This window comes from Carassius carassius, chromosome 35 (assembly GCF_963082965.1).
Source record: "Carassius carassius chromosome 35, fCarCar2.1, whole genome shotgun sequence".
Taxonomy (NCBI): Eukaryota; Metazoa; Chordata; class Actinopteri; order Cypriniformes; family Cyprinidae; genus Carassius; species Carassius carassius.
In genome coordinates, this window is record NC_081789.1 from 1877124 (window position 1) to 1902875 (window position 25752).

Consider the following 25752-nt stretch of genomic DNA (forward strand, 5'->3'; position numbering starts at 1 on the left):
CGAGTGAATCAAGTGTGGATGATGGGAACCGGGCATATACCAAGACATAAGGTGTAATGCAACACAGTGAAGAATTTGCCACTTATCATTTAGAATTGTATAAATGTCCAATTCAGTTAAGACACAATCACATACCGTATATGCATAAAGTTGAAGCATAACCTTTCAAATTATACTCCACTTGAGAATGTGCATGGGGATGGTTGGATCCATGAATGACATACTTATAGAAGTCAATGAAAAATAAACTGTTAAGAAAATGTATTTTAACATTTTAAATCTTACAGACTTTACCCTTAAGACACACATGATGGAGTAATGCTGTACAGTAGTCCTAATAAAGTATGAAGTGGTGTTTGTCAAATGAACAGCTACCCGTGGTGAGTCTGTGGACCACTTGGGTCCATCTAGCCTCTGGTTTACAGAGACTCCCTGAGACCCACAGATGTCTGGGGTGGACAGATATATAACTAGGCCAGGAGTGAGGTTGAACACAGAGGTTAAATTCAGTGACATTTTGCCACAATTTCACAGTGCATTTGGATAGGAACCAGCTGCAATCCTTATCTGTGTGATGCAGCCCACATGTGTGGAGTATTTCTCTCTGTGGACCAACTGGCAATCTTCACACCCTCGTTTTTAAGGTTCACTGAGTGCGACCTCTTCTTCTGGCCCTTGCTACTGCACACCCTCAGAGAAACACACATGAGTTTGCCCTCACGTGAAGCTTTATAAAGTGGAATGGAACGAGTTAAAAGAAGTAACCTCATGCAAATGGAAACCACTTTCACGTCTTCACAGCAAGGCCCTGAACAGGTTCAAACCATTACAGGTGACTCTCGTCAGGACCTATGACCTCAAAAGCAAGGAATCATTGAGAAAAGGTGGGGTGGTCAGACAAACCAAAGGGAAAGAAGAAAGCGAGTGAGAAACATGTGGGTCATTAGCGTGTAGCCGGACTGCATCAGTGCATCTGCTTTTCATATCAACACACTTGCACTACGACCAAAGGAGGCTCCGAGGAGACCTCAGGTTAAGACCACAGAATATACATGTGGAATCAAATCCTCATATTGACAGCACCGGTCTGCTATTTATTCTGGAGACCACAGAGGTTTATGGGATGTTATGGGGTCAGTGTGGAAAGGCGATTTAGGCTCAGCACATAAACACTACGGTGTGAATAACGACGGAGCATCTCGCAGTCCCAGACACGTTTACAGGCCCCGCGGGGTCATCGAACTCTTACTGTGCGCTCTGTTAAAAAGCTGGAATCAAGAGGGATATTACAACACGTGCAGAGAATACTGTAGAATGATGGAAGTGCTTATAACCATGGCAACATGTAGATTTGTGCCACTTTGTTGTTTTGTTGCTGTGCTCGTGCTGCACAATGGGATATGATTTCATACCAAAGCAATATGCATGCTATATGCAGTGACGAGAGAATCCAGGGAAGACACATTGTCACGGGTTGATATTAAACAATGGTTGTGCATTCCTCACTGTGTGAAAGACTATGGAAATCCTGGATGCTCACAAATACAATGGAATAAAGAGAGAAATGTTGGTGGCATGAACACAGTACAAATAGCACTTGAGAAAAAAAAAAGATTAACACAAAAAGGGGTTTTAGAACTCAAACTGAGCTCATTTTGTGTGTGCGTGTTATTATATTAGTATTTTATTTATTTATTTTGTCCATTTATATAAGGTTTGCTATTTTTTACAACCCTGCTATTAAGATGTGAGACACAAATACATTTAAAAAGCTGATCGGTGGGTTTTCATTATTTTATGAGAAGCAATAATGAAATCATATGTTAAAAGTTCAGATAGATAGATTCAAGAGGAATAAATAAATAGACAAACATATATATATAAACTAATATTCACCTTGTAACAAATACCTTGTAACAAATTGTAGGAATGGATAACAATTATGTTTGGAAAATCATGTATCAGTATCTTTTCAGTAAGCCCCAACACTCTGTCAAAATTTTGATATGATTTTGAATTTGGGAAATAGTCACAACACAAGTCAGGTGGGAGAGGCCAAAATGACAATTTTTTAATGGTTTAAATATATTTGTTGTATTTAAACCTGTTTCATGCTAAGAGTTCTGCACATTTTAGAGTTATTCTTCTAAAAAACATTGAATTTGTGCATCATGGTACTGGAACGCTAGTGTGTCTCAAAAGTGAGCAGCACAAAGCACAGATTCACATTGATCCAGACAACAGATGGTTCGGTGTGGCGTGGGTTCACTCAGAGGGGAGGATTTGAGTTCAGACTCGATACACGACCGCTCTGAGGTCCAGGCATGGGGCCACTGTGACTGGGTATGTGTTGTGCCAATCTACACCTGAACCCCACACAGAGTAACCCTGCTGAGCTGGGACAGGTTATGCTCTCCATTCCTGCGTTTGCCTACCCCACTTCCTGCTGCTTTCCTTCAGGTTTTCTTGACATGACCCATGTCTATCTTTAGACACACACACACACACACACATAGGCCTCCCTTTATCCAGCAGAACAACTCTTGGCAATTTCTCTGAGAAACAGGGTGAGAGCCAAAATTCCCAAAGCCACTCTCACCCGGACCTGAACTTCATAAATTCCAGTATTGTCTTTATCTGTATCAAAGTCATTAGACTTCCCATTAGAGCACTTGCCAGCCATGTCACAACCATCATTAAAATGATATATGGGATCAGAAATAGATTAAACCGAGGGAGGAAACGGATGCATATTTCTTCCGATTTCTTTTTCTGTTCTCTTGTACTCCTAAAATGTGCTCGCCATACCAGGAGAACAAAGGTTAAAATCCTCTCCTGCTCTGCATCCGGTATTTTTCTGTTATCATCTTTGACACTCAAGCTCAAAGTTTGCCAAATAGATCATCAGAGAGTTATGAATCACAATTTTTTCATGGTTGCTTTTTTAGTGTGTGTGGAAAATTTGATTTTGATTTGAATGCAATGAAATGTGAGATGTATTTGGGTCAGTGACACAATGCTCATTATTTTGTCCAGATCTAGTCCGTATTCATTAAAACATCAAAGCTGCACAGTGCATTTTTTTTTAATATACACAGTTTAAACAATGAGTGAGTACAATATGTTTTGGGATATACTACCACGTCATAAAATTGTGCTGAACTCTCATAGGCCTATGATTGTTCCACTATGACGTTTTTGCCAAATCAAAGTTTATTTATTTATTAATCTTTATATAATAATGATGAGTAAATTAGCTGTGATAAAATGTTTTCCCTTTTCTCCTAAGTAAAAATTGTTACAGTTAAAGCATGCTCATCATGAATTGCATTTTTATGTATTTAAATAATAATAATAATAATTAATAATAAAATGCTTATATATTCAAATATTACATATATTCATTGATGGTTAAGCACTCAAGTATTTTTTAAAATAAAGGCAAACAAAACCATTTACTGTAAACAGAATGGAGAAATATTTTATTGAATATAGATTTGATATGTACAGAGAAGCTTTATATTTTGACACATCAGGTAAAAACTTTGTGTAAAAACCATTTTCACTGTGCATACAGGAATCAAAGTCCATAGTACCTACGACGTACACAGATGACAAAATGTCATACAAATACATTAAAATGTGCAGATTAATCTTTGCTTTCTTTTAACGATTAAAACAAATGCAATCCTAAGCCTAAGGAATACAATAATTTCATTTTGAAAATATGTGCATTTTGCGACATGTTAAACTTTTAAATGACAAACAAAATCCCACTTCACAGGCAATTCCCAACAAAATCGTCTCGTGTATACAATGTGATATAAAATAGTAGATAAGCAGCCAGCACCAAAAAAAAAAAAAAAAAAAGGTTAAGTAAAATAATATGAAAAACGCTGCTGTTCTGGAAATGTCTGTTTGTAGATACAATATCAGAAGCACATCATGCTGTACCACAGAACCCCGAACAATTTTTGGAGGAAGTACCAAAGTCAGAGAAGAATAAAGCAGATATACTGAACATTTTCCACAATGAATGGATCCAAGACAGAGCGAGACGCCAGGAAGTGACTTGGAGGAAACTACATCGGTCGATGGGCCTGGCTTTCCCTTTTGTGTAAGTTTATTGAGCTCTATTAGCTTTAGCTCTGAAAATATGGCCAAGTGTTTCATGTGTCTGCCAAGATACAGTTCATAGACAAGAGAGAGTCATGTTACAGGCACTGGTGATACACAATCCCACGCAAAACCCACACACACGTACACATATCAAAAAACATACAGCACACATCAAGTCACGTGACGTTTGTTAGAGTGGTTTGGATTTTTAAATGAATAGTTAAAAGGCAGCTGGATTTAAAGGGATAGTCATGGAAAAAAATACTTTTCTCATTCATGATGATGATTTGAAGAATGGACTTTCTTTTTTTATATAACTGAAACAAACTGGCAAGCTGAAAAAAATAGTGGAAGTCATGACATTTGCCAAGTATGGTAACCCATACTCAGAATTGGTGCTCTGCATGTAACCCATCCAAGTGCACACACAGAGCAGTGAGAAGTGAACACACACCCGGAGCAGTGGGCAGCTATAGATCCAGCACCAGGGAGCAACTGGGGGTTCAGTGCCTTGCTCAAGTGCACTTCAGCCATGAGTGTTGAGGGAGGAAGAGAGCGCTGTTCATTCACTCCCCACCACCAACATCTCCTGCCAGCACCGAGACTCGAACCTGCAATCTTCAGGATACAAGTCCAACTCTCTAACCATTAGGCCACAACTGCCCCATCTTTCTGTCAACATCGTCTTTCATTGAAATGTAAACACATGCTCCACTTTTAAAATGATTTTCCATTATAGATGACATCATCAATCCCACTTATTTTTAAGCCCCTCCCCTCCTACCACTTGTCATATATTTCTTTTCACAATCACACATATTCCTGATGAAAGAAAATTATGTTTGATCTCATTAGCTATGTTTCCATCCAAATTCTCCAAATTGTCTTATGCGCAAAATTAGAATATTGCATAAAACATTCGCAAATAAAACACTGCTTTCATCAATGAAAGTTGCTGCAACCAGGGAAACATACATCATAAATTACTTGCGTCTCAGAGCTTGCAGACGAAATTGCAATAACAAACGTCACGATGCTATCTTGCGTAGGGATACCTGATGTTTTAGAACGCAGTCATGTGAGGCACTTTCATTATTCCAAATCATTTTGATGGAAGAGTTTGGTTCAGGCTTTTCAGAATGACTAAAACAACATTAGAGATGGTATGTGATGAGAACGGTGTGCAGGTTAGTTCAGTTCTGCAATCACATGCACTGTTGAGGCAAAGCCACATGTGTTTGTGCGCTGCAGAATTTATTTGTTAAATTTATTTCCATCTTAGTCTATGAACATATACTCTTTTGCACATTTTTACAATTTATCTTGGTGTTTGCATGCAGTGTTTCTCTATGCGATATTACAAAATAGGTGAATGAAATCATAGCTATTGAATAACATTGCTTCATGTTGACTTAAAAAACTTTTCTATTTTCTGTTAGGTACTGTAGCACCAAACCGAATTATTAGTTTAAACAAGTTACAAAAAATTCCTATTTCCTGAATTTCTGTAAATTTATTTTACATTTACCATCTTAGTAGTGGAGGCCACTAACTCAAGGAAAAAGCAGAAGAATCAATTACGAAGTGGGTGGAGATGGCAGGCTACACAGCTGGAGTACATGGGCACAAAAACACACTCGCCCTGAACACATACTGTACACCTACACCCGCAAAACTCTCACTAGCCTAACGCATCAAAAGTCTCATTCTCAGAGAAAATAATGTGGATATATCTAAATTGTAAAATATGGGAACAGATTCTTAACTTGTTTCTAAAGTACATATAAAAAAAATGTCATGAGCAGGGCTATAGGCATGAAAATGTTATAATAAAAAGAAAAAATAAACTAATTTAGAAACTAGAAACAAGCTTCATCTTATAGCTAAATATTGCTTTTTTTCTTTTGATTTTATGGTGAAATATGACCTAGAAATATTTCTGACAAGTGTAGTGAAATTACCCCAACTACTTGTTTTTTCTCAGCACACTTGACAAAAACATGATATCTAGGTCACAATATGGTGGAAACAACCATGTATCAAAGCCTCGGGCGATTGTCATGTGATTGTCAAGAGTACCTAGTGCCATAACGTCAATGAATTAAGCAAACACAAAAACATTTGTCAAAAGTAAAAATGGGAGATGGATAGTTGACAAAGATCTTCAGTGTGTACAAAGATTCCATACTAGAGGACAAACATAACAACTTGGCAACCCTCAGAAAAACCTCCAAAACCAATCCTCCATGCAGTCTCCATGTTATTGCCCTGTCTCTCTCCATTCAATATTATTGCTGTCATACAGTTTTTCCTACAATTTTGATCTCTCGTCTCAGGAGTAAAAGGGGCGGCCCTTCTCAGGGGTCTGTAGACGGTTGAGCCGGGCGAGTTGGGTGGGCGAGGGTGGCACGTCTTGTCGGTATGGGCCTTTGGGTGGAGCAGGAACAGGGGTTTGGCTTGAGGTTGGTGTCTCCTCCATTGTAGGCAGCTTGGATTTTGCCTCTTGCTCCTTTCGTCTCTGTTCCTGTCTCAGGAGCTCTTGGGTCTCCAGGAGGACGCGAGCATTCAGGCCCGTGGCGGTGCCGGCACCGAGGTAACCGTTGGTAGTGCAGGATCCATGGTAGCTGGAATAGCGCGGGTTCTCTTTGCTGGACTGAAAGACCTGGCCGGGAGGATAGACTTTATCCCAAGAGTCTTGAGACACGGTGCTAGGGTTTTTACGTGGTTGTCTGTAAGGAAAAGAGAAAGAACGGTAACACTTTATTCTGATTGTCCCTTTCGCACATTTGTTGACAATACGTAACTTTGCAGTAGTGCTGTCAAACGATTAATCACGATTAATCACATCCAAAATAAAAGTTTTATTGTGTGTCAACTGTGTATATTTATTATGCATATATAAATACATACATACAGTATATATTTTGAAAATTTTTACATTTATATAGTCATATTATTATCATTTATATTAAATATAAATATATTTAATATATAAACATAATATATTTTTCTTAAATATATGCATGTGTGTATTTATATATACATAATAAATATACACAGTACACACACATATATCATGTAAACAAAAACGTCATATTATATAACAATTTACTTTTTGGCATTTTGATTGTGTGCTCGCGATGAGTTTGTGAGCTTTAGGACAGGACCTCGATACTGTGGTTCCACTTTATGAATCCAAATGACATTTTGGCTTCTTTTTCTACAGTGGAAGGAAATAGGGACGTGTTACCCAACCTTTTTACAGTCTATAGTAAAGTCTATGGTAACAAACACCTACAACATGCTATAGCATTTTGGTGTCAAGTTGGCCAAGACAAGCGCCAGTCACATGTTCTCCAGAAAATGTAAAAATCTAGTTCAGTGCTGGACAAGAAGAGTTAAACACTCAGTTTGAGACCAGCTAGCATACTTTACATCAAGAAAGGAAATAACAGGTTCCTTCAATGTCCATCCATATTGGCCAATCAACTACTAGACATCTGACAGACCGTCAGCGTCAGATCCGTTTCTTGCCTAAAGGAGCGAGGGAAGAATATCCAACCTACAAATTTCTTTGTCAACGTGGTGGCCATTGTGAGGGGTGTCCACTCAGACAGTGTCCATCTTCTCTCTGCTCTGTTATTAGGATCCATTAAGTGGGAATGTGAAGTAGCTAGTGTGCCACATCCCATCGCCTCATGGCTAAATGAAGCCCCACTCACACCTCAGTGGCTGTGCACACTTAAAAGCATGCGAGTATGTTCACACCAAACTTATTTTGGGATTTACACAAGAAAGGTGTGCTTTCAAAAGAAGGCACACAAATGTTGTAGTAGTGTCCAGAATTCAGAATGTGCTGGTGAAATAAGGGGTGTTTACATTTTTTGTCACTAGAATGATTGCTAGGTGGTTGTTTACTTGCCCAAGTCTAAAAAAGTGTCTATATTATTACAGTCCTTAGAAATGGCTTTGGGTCTCCTTTTCAATACAAGTCACCAGTTTATTGATCACTAGGTCACAATTGTAAATTTGATTGCTAAGAAATGTAATAGCACACCTCTTCTCAACAAGCCACATGATTTGATGTGTAATTCCAAAATTTAATACTTATGCTTTGAGGTTTAGAACAAACCCCTAATGTTTAGTATGAACGAATATAATAGTAATTTTGGCCTAGCAAAGCAAAACTGAATCACATAGTTGCATGCAATATGGAGATTTTGTTTGGAAATTAAATAAAAAATCAGTGGGGTTTGAAAATGAATACAGATTACATTCAGGACAGATTGTGTGAAGCATATCTTTTAAAGTCAAAGGCCATGATCATAGTATTTTCAAATGCGTAGAAAGTGAAATTGACTGGATGCCAATAAAACTGTGTTGATTACAGTACATTGTTGAATTTCATTCTAAGAGTAGATCCCAGCAGAACATTAAAAAACTAAGAGAAGCACATGATACTTCTCACAAGAAGCAATGGTGTTAGGTAAGGAGAGAGAGAGAGAGAAGAAGAAGAAAAAAAAAACAATCTTCATGCACTTACAGTGACGTCTACTTATTATTGATACTATTCAGAAAAAGGTGACTAATTATCACCTTGAAACAAACCTTATATATAAAAACAAGCAGCTAGAAGCAAAATTCATCACAGCATTAACACATCAATATTAATTCAATATATATGTCACACCCAGGGGCTGGCTATGCTTTAACTAAGCCACACCCCTTCTCAACTTCCACCTCGAGGAGGTCCCCAAACCCGACCCAATGGCCAAGCAACACGAGAACAAGTAAGTGATAAAACAATCTTTATTTAAATATTTAAAAATAGCTTAGGGAATAGGGAAAGGGCAATTAAAACTAAACTCTGACTCGGCCCTCCAGATGGGCTATGGCCGGGAAGAGGTCAGGGAGCAAGGGGGCCACGGGGATCCGGGGCGTGGGGCTCGGGCCCCGGCCTGAGTCTTAGGTATCCGTAGCGCCCTCCTTCTTCCTCCTCTTCGCTGAATACAGCTCACGGTAAGTACTGATTCACTCAGTTCGTTCTCGAGGTGCCCACTCTCTTTCTCTTCCTCCACAGGCAACGGCTCTTCGCTGATTACAGCTCACAGTAAGTACTGATTCACCCAGTTCGTTCCTTGGGTGCTCACGCTCTTTCTCTTTCTCCACAGGCAACGGCTGGGACACACAGGCACAGTTAGTTCAGCTTGGTTTTGCTCTCACCTCTTCGCTGATTACAGCTCACAGTAAGTACTGGTTCACACAGTTCGTTCCTTGGGTGCTCACTCGCTTTCTCTTTCTCCACAGGCAGCGGTCGCTTTCTCTTTCTCCACAGGCAGCGGCGTAAGTACAGGTTCCCTCAGTCTCTCCTCGTGTTACCCACTCTCTCTCCTTTTCTCTCCACAGGTATCAACTTGGGCACAATAGCACAGTTAGTTTGCTTTGAATAGCTCTCACCTCTGGGCTGGACACAGCGTACTGTAAGTACAGGGTTCGCTCTATTCCTCCTCGTGTTATTCACTTCTCAACCTTTAAGGTTCGCGATGTCTTCACAATCATACAATTCCAGCCTGAGGGAGAGAGAGAGTTAGACAGCTACCAGCAGCGTACCAAGACGGGCACAACCCAGTGCTTCACACACACCAAAGAGAGCTTCCTAGACTGTGAAATAACTTGGCCTTAAGTACTGCCTTGTCCAGCGTATCCTCCAATCACCAACCGCTGTCCCTAACTAGGCACAGGTGCATCGAATTCCCTGATTTTCCTTCTTACGGCGCTACCGGAAGTTCCGGTGTTCTGTTTTTCCGGTCCGGGCGGAAACACTTCCGGGCGGAACCAAACTTCCCGAATTTTGGTTCCGCCCCTAAAGATCGTCACCTTGTGACATCCTCCCCCGCCAATCCGTTCTAGTCCCTAGAACGTCCTCGGGCTGTCCACTCCCCATAGCGGGCAGGGGGTCGGCCTCGGTTCTCTCGCTGGGATCGTCTCACTGGTGAATCGGGCTCAGCTTGTTCAGGGGCTGCTTCTGGTTCTCTCGGGGCGATCGGGGGTGGTGCCACCACGGGTCTCCCTGGTACCACAGCCCAACCTTCAATCCAGGGGGCCGCTGGTACAGGTTCCGTGGGGACTTCTTCCACGGCTTCAGGGTAGTTAGGGCATGGGCGAATCATGTTCCGGTGCACCACACGGTCGGGGCCTGACTTCCCTTCTGGCCGGATGGTATAGACCGGCTGCCCCGGCCTCTGCTGCCGGCAGACTACATAAGGGGTGGCCTCCCAACGGTCACTCAGTTTCCCCTTCCCCTGCCGCCGATTATCTCTCACCAACACCCTCTCTCCTGGCAGTAGAGGGGCTTCTCTAGCAGTCCGATCATACAACCGCTTACTTTTCTCTCCTGCCGTCTGTATCCTTTTCGACACCTGCTCGTAGGCGAAATGCAAGCGCTGGTGATGGCGCCCCACCCACTCCGTTACACTTGCTTCCTCTTGGTCGGCTATCACTCCTAGGACCAGGTCAGTAGGCATTCGTATGTGTCTGCCAAACATCAGGTAAGTGGGAGCGTAACCCGTAGTACTATGTATACTGTTGTTATAGGCCTGTAGGAGGTTTGGCAAGGCACTCACCCAATCGTCCTGCCGTTGTTGGTCCAAGGTCCCCAGCAGCCCCAATAGGGTCTGATTGAATCTCTCACAGCCGCCGTTCCCCTGAGGATGATACGAAGTGGTGTGAGTTTTCGTGCAACCGTACAACTGGCATAGTTCTCTAATTACCCTGGACTCAAAGTTGGCTCCTTGATCGGAGTGCAGAAACTCCGGGCATCCGAACGTCTGGAAGACGGCCCGCCATAAAACTGTAGCGGTGGTGGTTGCAGTCTGGTCGAGGGTGGGGATAGCCCAAGCGTACTTTGTGAACAAATCCGTTATTACCAAGATGTTCTGGTAGCGATCTCGTGGTCGGCCCAGTGTCAAGAAGTCCATAGCCATGATATGAAGGGGGGCCTTCGCATGGATGGGTACCATTGGCGCTCGGACCTCCCGTCTGGACTTAAACAATATGCATCTCGGGCAAGCTTGAATTAGGGCGTGCACCGATGCCTCTAGCCCGGGCCAAAAGAAGAATCTCCTAAGCAGGGACACGGTCCTCTCCTGTCCCTGATGCCCCAACTGGTTGTGGTACGCCGAAACTAAAGCCGTTACCTCATCTGCGGGTACCACGATCTGGCGTACTTCTTCGCCCAACTTCGGGTCACTGACCCTTCTGCACAAAACGCCATCTCTCAGCTCCAGCCTGTCCCATTGCCCCAGCAGCCTCCTCCCAGTATCCGTCTGGGCTAACCTCTCCGCTGGCGTCAGCCGTCGGCCCTGTTCCAGCCATTCTCTTACCAGCCGCACATCTTGATCCCTGGCCTGTCTCTCCCTCCACCGACGGGGATCCCATCCCCAGTTCTCAGGCACGGCCTCTTGTCTGCTGCCTGGTGCCTCTACTGCTCCTACCATATAGCCCTCCTCCGGGCTGGCCCCTCCGGGGCTTTCCGCTTCGGGCAGCCTTGAGAGGACGTCCGCGTTCATGTGTTCACGCCCTGGTCGGTACTGTAGTTGATAGTCAAAGTTGGCCAGTTGGGCCACCCACCGCTGCTCCACGGCTCCCAGCTTCGCCGTCTGTAAGTGTACTAATGGGTTATTGTCTGTAATGATCGTCACCTTGGCACCCCAGAGGTAGTCTTTAAATTTCTCACTTAGGGCCCACTTCAACGCCAGCAGCTCCAATTTGAAAGAACTATAGTTCGCATCGTTCCTCTCGGCTGGGTGGAGGCTCCGGCTGGCGTACGCGATGACCCTCTCAACTCCGTCCTGCCGTTGAGCCAACACCGCTCCCAGCCCGAGATTGCTGGCATCTGTATACAAAAGGAATGGTTTTGTGAAATCTGCGTATGCCAAGATAGGGGCCTGTAGCAGCTCCTGCTTCAATGTCTGGAACGCCGACTCACAATTTGCATCCCAGTCTACGTTGGGCGACCCCCGGCCCCGGTTACGACCTGTGCCAACCAGCAACTGATTAAGGGGTTTAGCAATTTTTGAAAAGTCCTTTATGAAACGCCTATAGTATCCCACAAATCCTAAAAAGGATCGCACTTGCCTCACTGTCCTCGGGGCCTTCCAGTCCTTCACGGCCGATACCTTTCCAGGATCTACGGACACTCCAGCCGCACTGACCACGTGGCCCAGAAAGTTGACTTCTCTCCGTAGTAAGTGACACTTATTGGGCTGTAGTTTCAATCCGTACTTCTCCATGGCCCGAAAGACTTCCTCGAGGTGCCTCAGGTGTGAATCAAAATCTGGGGAGTAGACAATCACATCATCCAGGTAAACTAATACTGACTCCATTAACTGACCTCCCAAGCACCGCTGCATCAGCCGCTGGAAGGTGGCCGGAGCGTTACAGAGCCCGAAAGGCATCCGGTCCCATTCAAATAGTCCAAACGGGGTTGTAAAGGCAGTCTTCTCCCGGTCTGCTTCGGCCACCTGCACCTGCCAGTAGCCACTGGCCAAATCTAGGGTAGAGTACCATGCCGACTGCGTGAGGCTGGCAAGCGAATCTTCGATCCGTGGCAAAGGGAAAGCGTCTTTCTTAGTCACGAGGTTCAGCTTACGGTAGTCCACGCAGAATCTCCAAGCCCCCGTCTTCTTTTGCACCAGCACTATGGGGGCCGCCCACGGGCTGCTGCTTTCCCTAACAACTCCTTGCTTCAGCATGCCTTGCAGGAGTGTACGTACCTCGGTATACAAAGTGGGCGGAATTGGGCGATACCTCTCCCGGCTGGGCCCTGCATCCCCGGTAGGTATATGATGTTGTACCACCTGGGTGCATCCGTAGTCTTCATCGTGGGTGGCGAACACATGCTGCCATCTCCGAAGGAGGGCCTGTAACTTCTGTGTCTGTGCCTGCTCTAAATCCTCCCCTTGTAACGACTCACCCGCCAGGTGGCTCGGCACACTCCTCTCCATACCACCCCATGGGGTGTCTACTTGTGTCAGGGCCACCTCGATGACAGTGGGGCACACCTGACGAAAACTAATATCCCTCTCTTCCCTTACTTGGTGGGATGTAACCGTTGTCAGACGGGCTAATCGTTGGTGCCGATGTAGTTGCACCGCGTATGGATGTACATTCCGTATCCTCACGGGGACTCTCCCCCGCCGGACCGTCGATAGTCCTCGTGCCACTTCCACTTGTGGACAATCCACATGGGGCTCCACCAGCACCCACTCTTCTGGGCCCGCTCTTCGGGGCGGTACTCGCGCCCACACAACAGCCTCACTTTTTGCGGGGACAGACAAAGCAAAACGACACATCACTCTTCCTACCTCTTCCTGTTCCCTGCGGACTTGGCTCATTTGCACCCTTCGACAGTCAGCTACCACACACTCCCACTTGGGCCTCTCTGCAGGTGGTATCTTCGATACGGGCCTAGCCCGAAATAGCTCTTCCCAGCAATCAGCGAGGACATTCATGCCCAACAGGGCTCGATGTGCACCCAGACAATGGTCTTGCACGATAATCACACCTTTCTGGGGGACCATCACTCCGTGAACCTCTAGGTCCGTCAATCGGTAGCCAATATATGGGATGTCGAGGCCGTTTGCGCCCTTCAGAGTAAGCCAGGGGGCCTCCGCCCCTGGTGCCCCTTGTTTCCCAAACACTTCTTCGGATAAACTCTCAGCAAACAACGTCACTTGGGAGCCTGTGTCTACCAGGCATTGAATCTCCTTGCCGCACACTCTCACCTTCGCCACGGGGCTACGCCCAATCATCTGGCTCCTAGAGCCATATCCTCTTCCAGGGTCTTCTCGAGGGGTCCCGGCCACACGACCCACAGTGGCCGGCCGACCTAAAAACCCCCTTCTGACGCCCTGCGGGGCCCACACTGGCGGCTATAGTGACCTGGTTTGCCACAGCGGTTGCAGATGGGTCGCCCTTGCTCGTCCCATTCGAAACGGGGCCGGTTAAAGTGGTTCGGGCGCCTGAACGGCTCTCGGCCTCCCTCTGAGTACACTCGGTCTCGGGGCGCCGGCCGTGGTTCCTCCCGCGCCCGTCCTTGGCGCAATTCTCCTACGAGGGCTTTAGACAGTTCAGACATCTGATCGCGGACATCTTTCAAAAGTTCAGCCTTCAGTGCTTGCTTCCAGTCAGGGCCTCCGGGTTGTGCTGGTGCTACTTCACTGACAACCGCACACACTGGGGAACCACTCACCTCAGTCTCATCACCTTCCAGGGCCAGTGCCTCTTTCTTCAGATCTTCGAACGTAAGACCCGGGTCCCTTCGAAACTGGATACGTAGGCTCTGTCTCACCGGACCCTCCTTCAACCCCAGAAGAAACTGGTCCCGCAATAGAGTCTCTCCATCTCCCAACCCGTGGTCCCGACGGGTCTGTAGTCGGGCGAATTGCTCTCGCAACCTCAGGGCGAAAGCTCTAATCGGTTGGCGGGGGCCCTGCTTACAATTGAAGAACTGGGAGCGAAGGACAGCTACGGGGGTGTGGTCACCATACTGTTCAGTGAGGAACTGGAACACGGTTTGGGCGTTGGCTCTAACGGCTTCGGGGGCGGCATGCACCTCTCGCCGCGCTTCTCCATCCAGGGAGTTTAACACAAATTGAAGCCGCTGGGCTGCACTAAGGCCCTGTAGGTCGGCCAAGTACTCTAGTTGAGCCTTCCATTCAGACAATCGTACCTCGGATTCTGTCCCCCCATATTTTTGAATCCAGGGGCTCCCCATAAAAACGGGCATGGCACGGGGTTGGGCTGAAAGCCCCGCGTTGTCGGTCATTGGACGACCTTGGTTACTCAACTCGAGGTGGAAACCCTGCCGACTACGCCAAATCTGTCACACCCAGGGGCTGGCTATGCTTTAACTAAGCCACACCCCTTCTCAACTTCCACCTCGAGGAGGTCCCCAAACCCGACCCAATGGCCAAGCAACACGAGAACAAGTAAGTGATAAAACAATCTTTATTTAAATATTTAAAAATAGCTTAGGGAATAGGGAAAGGGCAATTAAAACTAAACTCTGACTCGGCCCTCCAGATGGGCTATGGCCGGGAAGAGGTCAGGGAGCAAGGGGGCCACGGGGATCCGGGGCGTGGGGCTCGGGCCCCGGCCTGAGTCTTAGGTATCCGTAGCGCCCTCCTTCTTCCTCCTCTTCGCTGAATACAGCTCACGGTAAGTACTGATTCACTCAGTTCGTTCTCGAGGTGCCCACTCTCTTTCTCTTCCTCCACAGGCAACGGCTCTTCGCTGATTACAGCTCACAGTAAGTACTGATTCACCCAGTTCGTTCCTTGGGTGCTCACGCTCTTTCTCTTTCTCCACAGGCAACGGCTGGGACACACAGGCACAGTTAGTTCAGCTTGGTTTTGCTCTCACCTCTTCGCTGATTACAGCTCACAGTAAGTACTGGTTCACACAGTTCGTTCCTTGGGTGCTCACTCGCTTTCTCTTTCTCCACAGGCAGCGGTCGCTTTCTCTTTCTCCACAGGCAGCGGCGTAAGTACAGGTTCCCTCAGTCTCTCCTCGTGTTACCCACTCTCTCTCCTTTTCTCTCCACAGGTATCAACTTGGGCACAATAGCACAGTTAGTTTGCTTTGAATAGCTCTCACCTCTGGGCTGGACACAGCGTACTGTAAGTACAGGGTTCGCTCTATTCCTCCTCGTGTTATTCACTTCTCAACCTTTAAGGTTCGCGATGTCTTCACAATCATACAATTCCAGCCTGAGGGAGAGAGAGAGTTAGACAGCTACCAGCAGCGTACCAAGACGGGCACAACCCAGTGCTTCACACACACCAAAGAGAGCTTCCTAGACTGTGAAATAACTTGGCCTTAAGTACTGCCTTGTCCAGCGTATCCTCCAATCACCAACCGCTGTCCCTAACTAGGCACAGGTGCATCGAATTCCCTGATTTTCCTTCTTACGGCGCTACCGGAAGTTCCGGTGTTCTGTTTTTCCGGTCCGGGCGGAAACACTTCCGGGCGGAACCAAACTTCCCGAATTTTGGTTCCGCCCCTAAAGATCGTCACCTTGTGACATATACAATACATTTTTAGAACGCTAATTAAAGTAGTTTGTCCCAGTCTTGTATGAAGATACAACAACAGTGTACCATCCTGAGATAAAATACTCAATATATCCATATTGTGAATATACGTAGTCAAGGCTAAAGGCAGTTGTTAGCTACTGTATAATAGTTAAATGTGTCATATTTTAGTCATATCAAGTTTAAAGGACTTAAATGACATGAGACAACTACAAGTAAAACATTTGCAGATTTATTTGAAAGATCTGAAAACCCGACCAGCCCAACATAGCTACAGATCAACTATCAGGAGTTTGGGGCGGAGCTTTCTGTCTGTTCAGGGAGAATATTTGGGAAACCTTTTTGAAAACCGTCATTATTTTTTGCAATTCTGATGCCAGTGGAGCAAAAACTACACAATTCACATGTTAATAAAGTGATGTGAAATAATAAGCATACCTCTTTGGCAATGTCATATAACAGCACAGCTAAAAACATTAAAGGTCCCCTTCTTCGTGATCCCATGTTTTAAACTTTAGTTAGTGTGTAATGTTGTTGTTAGAGTATAAATAATATCTGTAAAATTCTAAAGCTCAAAGTTCAATGCCAAGCGAGATATTTTATTTAACAGAATTCGCCTACAAAAAACGACCCATTTGGACTACATCCCTCTAGTTCCTGAATCAGTTTAATGCCGGATTCGCACAAAGATTATTCTTGAAAGATGGAGCAGTTCCCTCTTTGTCTGGAGAAGGCGTTGTTTATGGACCACAACCGGTAAGTATATTTTATTATTTAAGTTGGTGCGTTTAACAGTTTCTATAACTTATTACACAAAGGGCAACGCTGTTTAGCTTTGTTAACTAGATGGTAGGGCTGTGCAAAAAATCGAATGCGATTTTCATGCGCATCTCGTCAGTAAAGGAGTTCTGTGATTAGAAGTACATCTCCAACACATGCTCCTGCCCACTTGCTTCTCAAAACTAGTCCAAAACTAGCCCAATCGCATTTCCAGGAGGGCAGCCTGCTCTAAGCTGCTGTCGAATCACAACACAGGGACCGCTGGCCCAATCAGAACTCGTTACGTATTTCTGAAGGAGGGACTTTATAGAACAAGGAAGTCATCAGCCCGTTTTTATGACAGTGAAAACAGCGGTATACAGATAGGTGAATTGTGTGAAAAACACTGTTTTTTTTACACGCGAAACATGAACACATTTTATATTGCACACTGTAAACACAATCAAAGCTTCGAAAAAAGCACGAAAAACGGGACATTTCATGACATTTTATTGTTTTGTAAGAGCTAGTGTGGGAGAAACAGCTGGTGTGCATCACAGTTTATCAAAAGAACAACAGCTATGCACACAGAGAACAACATTATCTCAACACCTTGAGTAATGTTTTCTATTTGTTAACAGAAAGCAGAAAGAGAGGCTGGAACGCGGGACTCTTCCCTTATCTCTGTGAGTGTTGCCTTATTATAATGTGCAGCTGTTGTATGAAGTTGCGCTCTGTTTCACATGACTTCCATTACTGCTAATCAGCATACACTTTGTTTATCTGCCATTTTTTGTTCCACCCTTTCTTCCTGTCTAATCCACCTCTTAAAAAAGTATCCCTTCATTAGCCAAGTGCTAAATCTGTATCTACATTGTGAACACATAGTTGGATCCCTGTTAAAGCTTACTTATAATCCACAGTCTGTTGATTAATCCACGTTGTGTTATCATTGGTGGAGGGATGGCATTCCAGGAAGTCTTTACATTACTAATGAGTGCGCATATCTGCCGGGTCCTCCAGTGTCAAAGCTCCACCAGGAACCAGATGACAGATTCCTCGCAAAGCTGGTGTTTTTGTCTAAAGTTCACTCAATATAGACATTGACACTAACAATGCTTAAAGGGTTAGTTCACCCAATAATCAAAACTATGTCATTAATAACTCACCCTCATGTCGTACCAAACCCGTGAGACCTCTGTTCATCTTCAGAACACAGTTTAAGATATTTTAGATTTAGTCCCAGAGCTCTCAGTCCCTCCATTGAAACTGTGTGTACGGTATACTGTCCATGTCCAGAAAGGTAAGAAAAACATCATCAAAGTAGTCCATGTGGGATCAGAGGGTCAGTTAGAATTCTTTGAAGCATCGGAAATACATTTTGGTCCAAAAATAGCAAAAACTATGACTTTATTCAGCATTGTCTTCTCTTCCATGAGGGTGAGTTATTAATGACATCATTTTGATTATTGGGTGAACTAACCCTTTAAAGCAGTGGGAAACAGTGGAAGCTGATTGGTTAAATTGTCATTATGTCCACAGTGTGTAGTAGTCAATATCAACCTCTCTATTGACCCTAGGATTTTGTCTACTGCCTTGGGAAAGAGAAGGGAAATAAAGATGGATGAATCTGGGATTTCTTATGTAAGTTGCCCCTCCATTATGTGGTGAGCACAGGGCTTTGTCATTGCTTGAGGGAGGACTAATTCTGTAATTGTACATATCCTGGTTACACTGCTCCCAAAGCCAATAAATACAAGCACCAAGCATGTTGGACCACACAGACTGTAGACATTTCCCAATAATTCCAGTTCAGAATACCCACATAACACGATCTTATACTGAGGCAAACTGAATGGCATTAAAATAAAAATAACACATTTATTTTTTCATTCTTTTTTTTTTCATTTCTGTACTGTTAAGATTTTTTATTTATTTTATTTACTGGCAATGTAGAATTTTCAGCATCATTACTCCAATCTTCAGTGTGACATGATCCTTCAGAAATTATTCTAATATGCTATTTGATTGATCTCTTTTCTTTTCTTTTCTTTCTTTTTATTATTTTCCAAGATTCTATGACGAACAAAATAACTGAAGAATAGCATTTAATGCATCCTTGTTGAATAAATGTATCAATATATTTTTATGTAATGTAAAAAAAAAGAAAAAAAGATCCCAAACTTCGACAATAACAAAATAAGCCTTTTGCAATTCTGGTACCATGTTCCACTTTTTAAACTTCTGCATGTAATGTGCAGTTTGTACATTAAATTGAGCAGTTTGTTAAGAATTGTGATCAAAAATTTAATAAAGTGATCAGATTCGCAATTTTTTGCCTTGCAGACAAATCTGGAAAATCTGTCATAGTGACACGGCTTCAATGTCAGCCTTCAAGATTTCTTTTGTGGCTAACAGACCACCTCAACAGAACCTTGGCGACACCCTTGCATTGTGAAGGTGACTTTTAACCTGGTACATTTTCTTTTTGGAAAAAAACAGAAAAAAACAACAACAACAAAAACACTTAAAAATGCAGTTTTCACTGCTGTGCTGTAAAATGAATGTACTGAAGTATTGAGTGAAACTTTATCAGCATCGCCTGCAGTTTCCCCAGCCCTGTCAGTTAAGTATGTAAAGCTCTAATGCAGGATTTTTTCTTCTCATGTCTATTGGCTGGATGCTTTGCATGAACTGAAGCAGATTAAGAAGATACCAATGCCTGCAAGTAGAAACGCTGCTATCAAACTCAGCCCGCAGGCAACATTCTAAGCTTTATTGACATTTATGGCAAATATGCAAAGGGGAGGGAGAGAAAAAAGAGAAAGTGAAGAAAGCAGATAAAAACAGATGAGGGATGGTGCCGATATCCATCCGAAAAAGGGGGGCCCTATAGACTGAGGTTGCCAAGATAAACTTTCCTCAACAAACTGATTTTTATTAGGTTTAGGAGGGGCATGTGAGGCTTAGAGCAAAGACAGAACCACCACATGACAATGGGATGACTTCAGCAGAGAAATGTCACTGAGGTCAGACTGAGTGTGAGAGACGTGGAAATAAGATTGCACGCATGAATTTCTTAAAGCATCACTTTTCATTGCTTTGCTCTAGGCGATCTGGCAACTTATGTACTCGTATTTGAGATTTATTCCTTGAATGTAAGGAATACAGTTACAAAAAGTAACAGGGAAGTATCGGCATCATAATAATGGCATGCATGACTCTTTATGTATTATTTACATGTTACAGCAAGGTCAATGTCCCACTCAAAAAGGCATGAAATTTATTCAAGTTAAATAATAATAATTTAAAATGAATGTACATGTGCTAATACATTTCATTTTATTTAAAACTACTTTTTACTTAAAAGGTTAGGCATAAAAAAGACTTCAGTGCTTGGAGCTAATATTATTAATTTAGTGTTATTGTGAAAGACAATGTGTAGTTAACAGATCTGGGAATCTGAGATATTTTGTGCAGTGACGGCTCTGTTTGGCTTCTCTTACCGCGGTAAGGAGTTGTATTGCCTCTGGGCTTGTGTGAAAGAGTCTCTGTCCTCTCTCTGTTTCTGCATTTGGTCCTCCACAGAAACCGAGTGCCGCCCCGTCTGTGTATAAGAACCAGTGTTGGTCTGAAATATGAAAATACATATCCAAGTTACACAAATATTATAAAAACAGTATAAAGCATTTTAAAATTGTGTGTTCGAAAGAAAAGAAAAATCATTCTGGCAGAGTAAATGGCAATCCTTTTACAAAACACAGGCTTTTTTTGTTTGTTAGTGACATATTTAGTCAGTGATTATGTATAGGTTTGCACTGACCGAGTTAACAAGTGTACACAATTTAACAAGCACAGCATAATTTTACAATTCACGGTCAGGTGGGGGTTTTATAATTGTTGAGGGGCACTTGATCATAACCTATTCTTCCAACAGCGCAAGGTGCGCTAATGAGAAACGTGACTACCACACCCGAACGCAATTAGCCTCAAGTGCACTTGTGCTACAAACAGCTGACTTCACAAAAATGACAAATGCTGCATTAATGCAGTGAGGCGAGTGCTTAAACGATTCATAAGGTGGGGAAAAAACTGAAGAATTAAACATTACAGCTACGGTTTATCTGCAAACTGGAGAATCAGGCAATTTTATACATGTCTGATGAGGGCCGAGCAAAATCCCTTCTGAGACACATTTTAATAGCTAAAGGCCTGGTAAATTTCTTTGCTGGAAACATATTAACCCAAAAACAGAGAAAAGGAAATGCTTTTATTGCGAGCTAGAAGCAACAATGAAGTAATTATTCAAAGTGTGATGTTTTAATGAGATTTAGACTGAGAGGAAACTACAGCAAGCAAAAACCAGCTTTGTGTTCTTGTGTGTGTCTTCTTATATGTCTTTAGCCACATACACACTATAGACAAATGTGGTTGTCAATCCTCTTCTGTACACACACACACACACACACACACACACAATCTCATGTTCAAATTCTGACTGTTACCTAAAATAAATTAAATCATCAAATACTAGTAGGAAAACACAATAAATGTGCACAGAACTAATTTAATCACATTTTAATTAAATTGCCGTTCTACCCTACATGTAGTGGCTGAACATGTAATGTTCATCAACATAAAAGCATGACATTTTCATGAGATCTCTAGACGACACATGCCACTTGCTCCCATTATTTACACAGAAATTCCCTTTTTTTTACCTCTCTTTTTCAGACACAGAACAAATACAACAATACGAAGCCCACCTGAACAAACACAAAAGGAACCTGATAGAGAGACAGACATAATTATGAAAGATTGACCACGTCAATTCTGAGCAAGTAAGCGTGAAACAGCTGGACGGTGAGGAGAACTTGCAGGTCCCAGACTTCCTAATCATGTATAATCGTTACGATTACCACACGGTGTGACCCGTAGCCTTTATTATCAAAGACAGGTCGGGCTTGCGGTGCACAGGGGGGGTCAAACACACACACACACACACACACACACGTACATGCTCCATGTGCAACAATGTTTACTGCACTATATACTCAACCACTTCCAGAAACCTGCTCCGACATATGGAGTTAATTTTAGAACTGATGCACATGACTGGGTAAGTGCAAGAAAAAATAGAGATAAAGAAAGGACAGAAAACAGGAGGGGAAAATAAGAGAGGGAATGGAAAATGCGTATGCCATTCTGCAAAAATGTATCATAATTAGCAAGTTATGACAACACCGAGGTGTCTGTGTCTCAGATTAAAACAAAGGATAGGTGAAGCTAAAAAAAGTGAAAAGTATAGCAGTGTTGCCAAGTCCATGATTTTTTTATCGTGAAATTGGGCAACTTTTATACTGTTGCGGCAGGGTTTTTTTTAGTAAGCAGGTTGAAGCGAAGCTCCCCAGAAAGTGATTTTAATAGTCAATTTCTAACGCAACACAATTGGTCTAGGTTTGAGTAACATTGGGATGGTTTTGTTACGCAGACCTGGCAACCCTGAGCTATAGAAACATCATTCCCAGGGGCGGCTGGCCAATAGAGGGCGCTAGGGCGCCCTCCCCCCATGAGCATATACCATAGACTGCAGTCAAATACATGTAAATACATAAATAAATCATATATAAAATTATCAATATTTGTGTGTTTGCTAGTATATTTGAAAAATATTATAGAAATTCAAAATGTTTGTTTTTCTACACGTCCCGTCTAGATCTGTACACGTGATCAGCTCTGGGGCGCTGGAGAAAGCGCCCCAGAAAGGCGGGTCTTTGGAGCAGTTTAGCCAATTGCTGATTTTAGATATAAATGTTTGACATAAACTGTAGCCAATCAGCGAGCTAAAATCTAGTCAGCTATGGGCGCTTCGCCTAGCGCCCCAAACTGCGCGCGGCCGCGAGGCGCGAGCAATGGGCGCGAGCCACTACTAAAGTATCAAGTTTATTATGTTTATTTACTGTACATTTTGTGGAACATTTGTTTGAAATCACTCAAAATTGTTGCAGGTAATAGTTGTATTTAATCAGCTAATTAATGACTAAGTATTTTGTTTGAGTTAAATTTCAAATGCAAATAGAAAGTTTGTGCAATATGTTTGTTTTTGTGCAAAAATGCCTCAACCTTTTAATATTGGCATTAAATAATTACTTTTCACAGAGCACTGGTATCCTGGGTGGTTATTAATTATAATAGGATTTTTTTATTTATATAGCCTTTCCAACAAAGTCGCTTTACAATATAGGCCTAGGTTAAGGAATTGAACTAAATAAACCTCAACATCAAAGATAGACATACCAAGGGCAGATATAAATATACAGAGTTCAGTTACAAAGTTAGGTTAAAGATTCAAGCAAGTAACATAAACATTAATAATAAGGTAAAATTTAAAGATTCTGAGCTAAAGAGTAATATTCAGACAAAAAAAAAAAGGTTTTGAAGGAGAAAAGGGTGAATGCTTGACAGACGTCTTGAGCAAAAGCATTCCACAACCTGGGAGCCACAATGCTATAAGACCTGGTGTCCCATGGTTACCAAGGCCAAGCTATTTAAAATAACCGAATATGACAGCCCCACCTAACATAATTTTCACCAGCCGCCACTGATCATTCCTCTCATCTCTAAGATACTTAACTTTTCTGCTCAAGTGCTTGTACACCAAGAAAGGTTTATCTATAGCACTGAAACCCAGAACACTCTAGCAAGGCTCTAGTAATGACTTATAATACCCTAACAGCAACTTGAAAATATGAATTAGAACTCTTTAAAAATCACCTATAAACACATTAGAATCCATCCACAACACCTTACAACAGCCTAAAAACACTCTGATAACTACTTAACAACACATTAGGAACCACCCAGAACACCCCAAAAACAGTACAACACCCTAACAACATTCAGAGCACCTTAATTATCACATAGCAACACGGACACAATAAAACACCCTACTGACCACTCAGCAACAGTCATGCAACCACCAAGAAAACCCTAACACCAACAAAGCAATGCATTAACATCACTGAGAGCAGCCTAATAGTCACCTAGTAACCACCTAGCAACATCCTAGCAACCAGTAACAACAATGAATAACTCCCTCATAACTACATTGTAACCCCTCAACAACCATTTAAACACCCTAACAACACCATAGCAACACACTAACAACATCCTAATAGCCACTTCTAGAAGACCTTTGTAACTGCATAGTAACATACTAAACCACAAAAAATACCATAATAACCACCTAGCACCACCTTAGAAATCTCCCAGAACTCCTTAAACACGACCAAGCAAAAGTTCAAAAACATCAGAGACAAAAATATGCATATACAAAGACCCATGACACCTTGATAACAACCTAGCAACACTTTAATAATCTCCCAGAAAACCCTAGCAACTGGACAGTAAAACACTAAAACACCAAGAACACACTAGTAATGACCAAGCAACACTTTAGAAACCAACTCAACCCACATTAACTGAATTTAACATACTAAAATAGCCAGAACACCGGAGAAACCTCCCAGAAGCACCCTAGCAACTGCACAGTAAAACACTTAAACACCTAGAACACCCTAATAACAATCTAGCAATGCCTTAGAAACCAACCCAACTGACATGACTGCATTAAATATACTAAACACCCAGAACACCCCAACAACCACCTAGAAACACCCTAGAAACGTCCAGGAAGACCCTAAGAACACCCTAATTACCACCTATCAACACTTTAGAAACTTCCCAATGGTTACTTCACAGTTGAACACTAAGGGTGTATTAACACTAGGAAAGTCCGCTAGTTCAGTTGCATTGGTCCAGACCAAATACAAAGTTGATTTTTTATATTTCTTTTTTTTTTTTTTTTGGTGCGGTTTGCTTACACACTATCCTTTTTGCAAGTGAACCAGAAACAGTAAACAAAACCCCTCCGGTGCTTAAGGTCATCCATTCATTGGTTTATCCATTTAACTGTAACAGAGTTCGTTTGGAAGCAGACTGAGACCACCTCTTCAGCTGGGTCTCTGTACGGTTGTTTGGTCTGCACCCAAGTGCGAGTGCTGTATTCACACCTGCCCAAAAGATCCGCACCAAGGTGAAAAAAAAAAACTTGAGTTTGATTCAATCGAACCAAACAAGGCAGGTGTGAATACACCCTAAAATACCCAGAACACCATAATAATGACGTAGCAACACCTTAGAAACCAACCTAACCCACATGAACTGCATTTATCACACTAAACACCCAGAACACCCCACACCCCAATAACCACCTAGAAGACACCCAGAAGACAACATAAACTGCATAGTAACACTAAAACACCCAGAACACCCTAAAAACTATCTAGCAACCCCTTATGGCGCTTTTCCACTACACAGTACCAGCTTGCCTCGACTCGGCTCTGTTTGGTTTTCCACTGTGTAAAAGTTGTACCTGTACCGGCTTCCAGGTACTTTTTTTCGTACCACCTCCGGCGAGGTTCCAAGCGAGCTGAGGCGAGCTGAGGCAATACTATAATGTGACGTGAAAACACAGCAGACTGCTGATTGGTCAGAGAGAATCGTCACTATTCACTGCGTCATCATTACACTCCTGTTTTTTTCAGCAGTGTTTCGTTTTGCTGCCCTCAGCCTCTCCTGAAACAACGTTTGTCTTCTTGCTGTGAGAAACAGCCACATCCCGAGGATCAAAAACAACATGCACTCGATTTCCTCCATTGTCCTGTGTGTGTGGGTAGCGGGTATGTGTCGCATAGAAGATTACGTCACGGCAGTTTCC

The 25752-nt window shown here is 43.1% G+C and overlaps 1 protein-coding gene across 1 annotated transcript in view; it reads right to left on the reverse strand.

Annotated features, from left to right (window-relative positions):
* Positions 1-5472: 5472 nt before the first annotated feature.
* Positions 5473-25752, reverse strand: part of LOC132115865 (partitioning defective 3 homolog) — a 471004-nt gene continuing 450724 nt past the window's right edge. Inside the window, exons 23-24 of the mRNA XM_059524256.1 lie at positions 20480-20604; positions 5473-6848 (exon numbers count right to left, since the gene is read on the reverse strand). Coding sequence (XP_059380239.1) covers positions 6452-6848; positions 20480-20604 — 522 coding nt within the window. The 3' untranslated portion in view covers positions 5473-6451. The remainder of the gene's footprint in view (positions 6849-20479; positions 20605-25752) is intronic.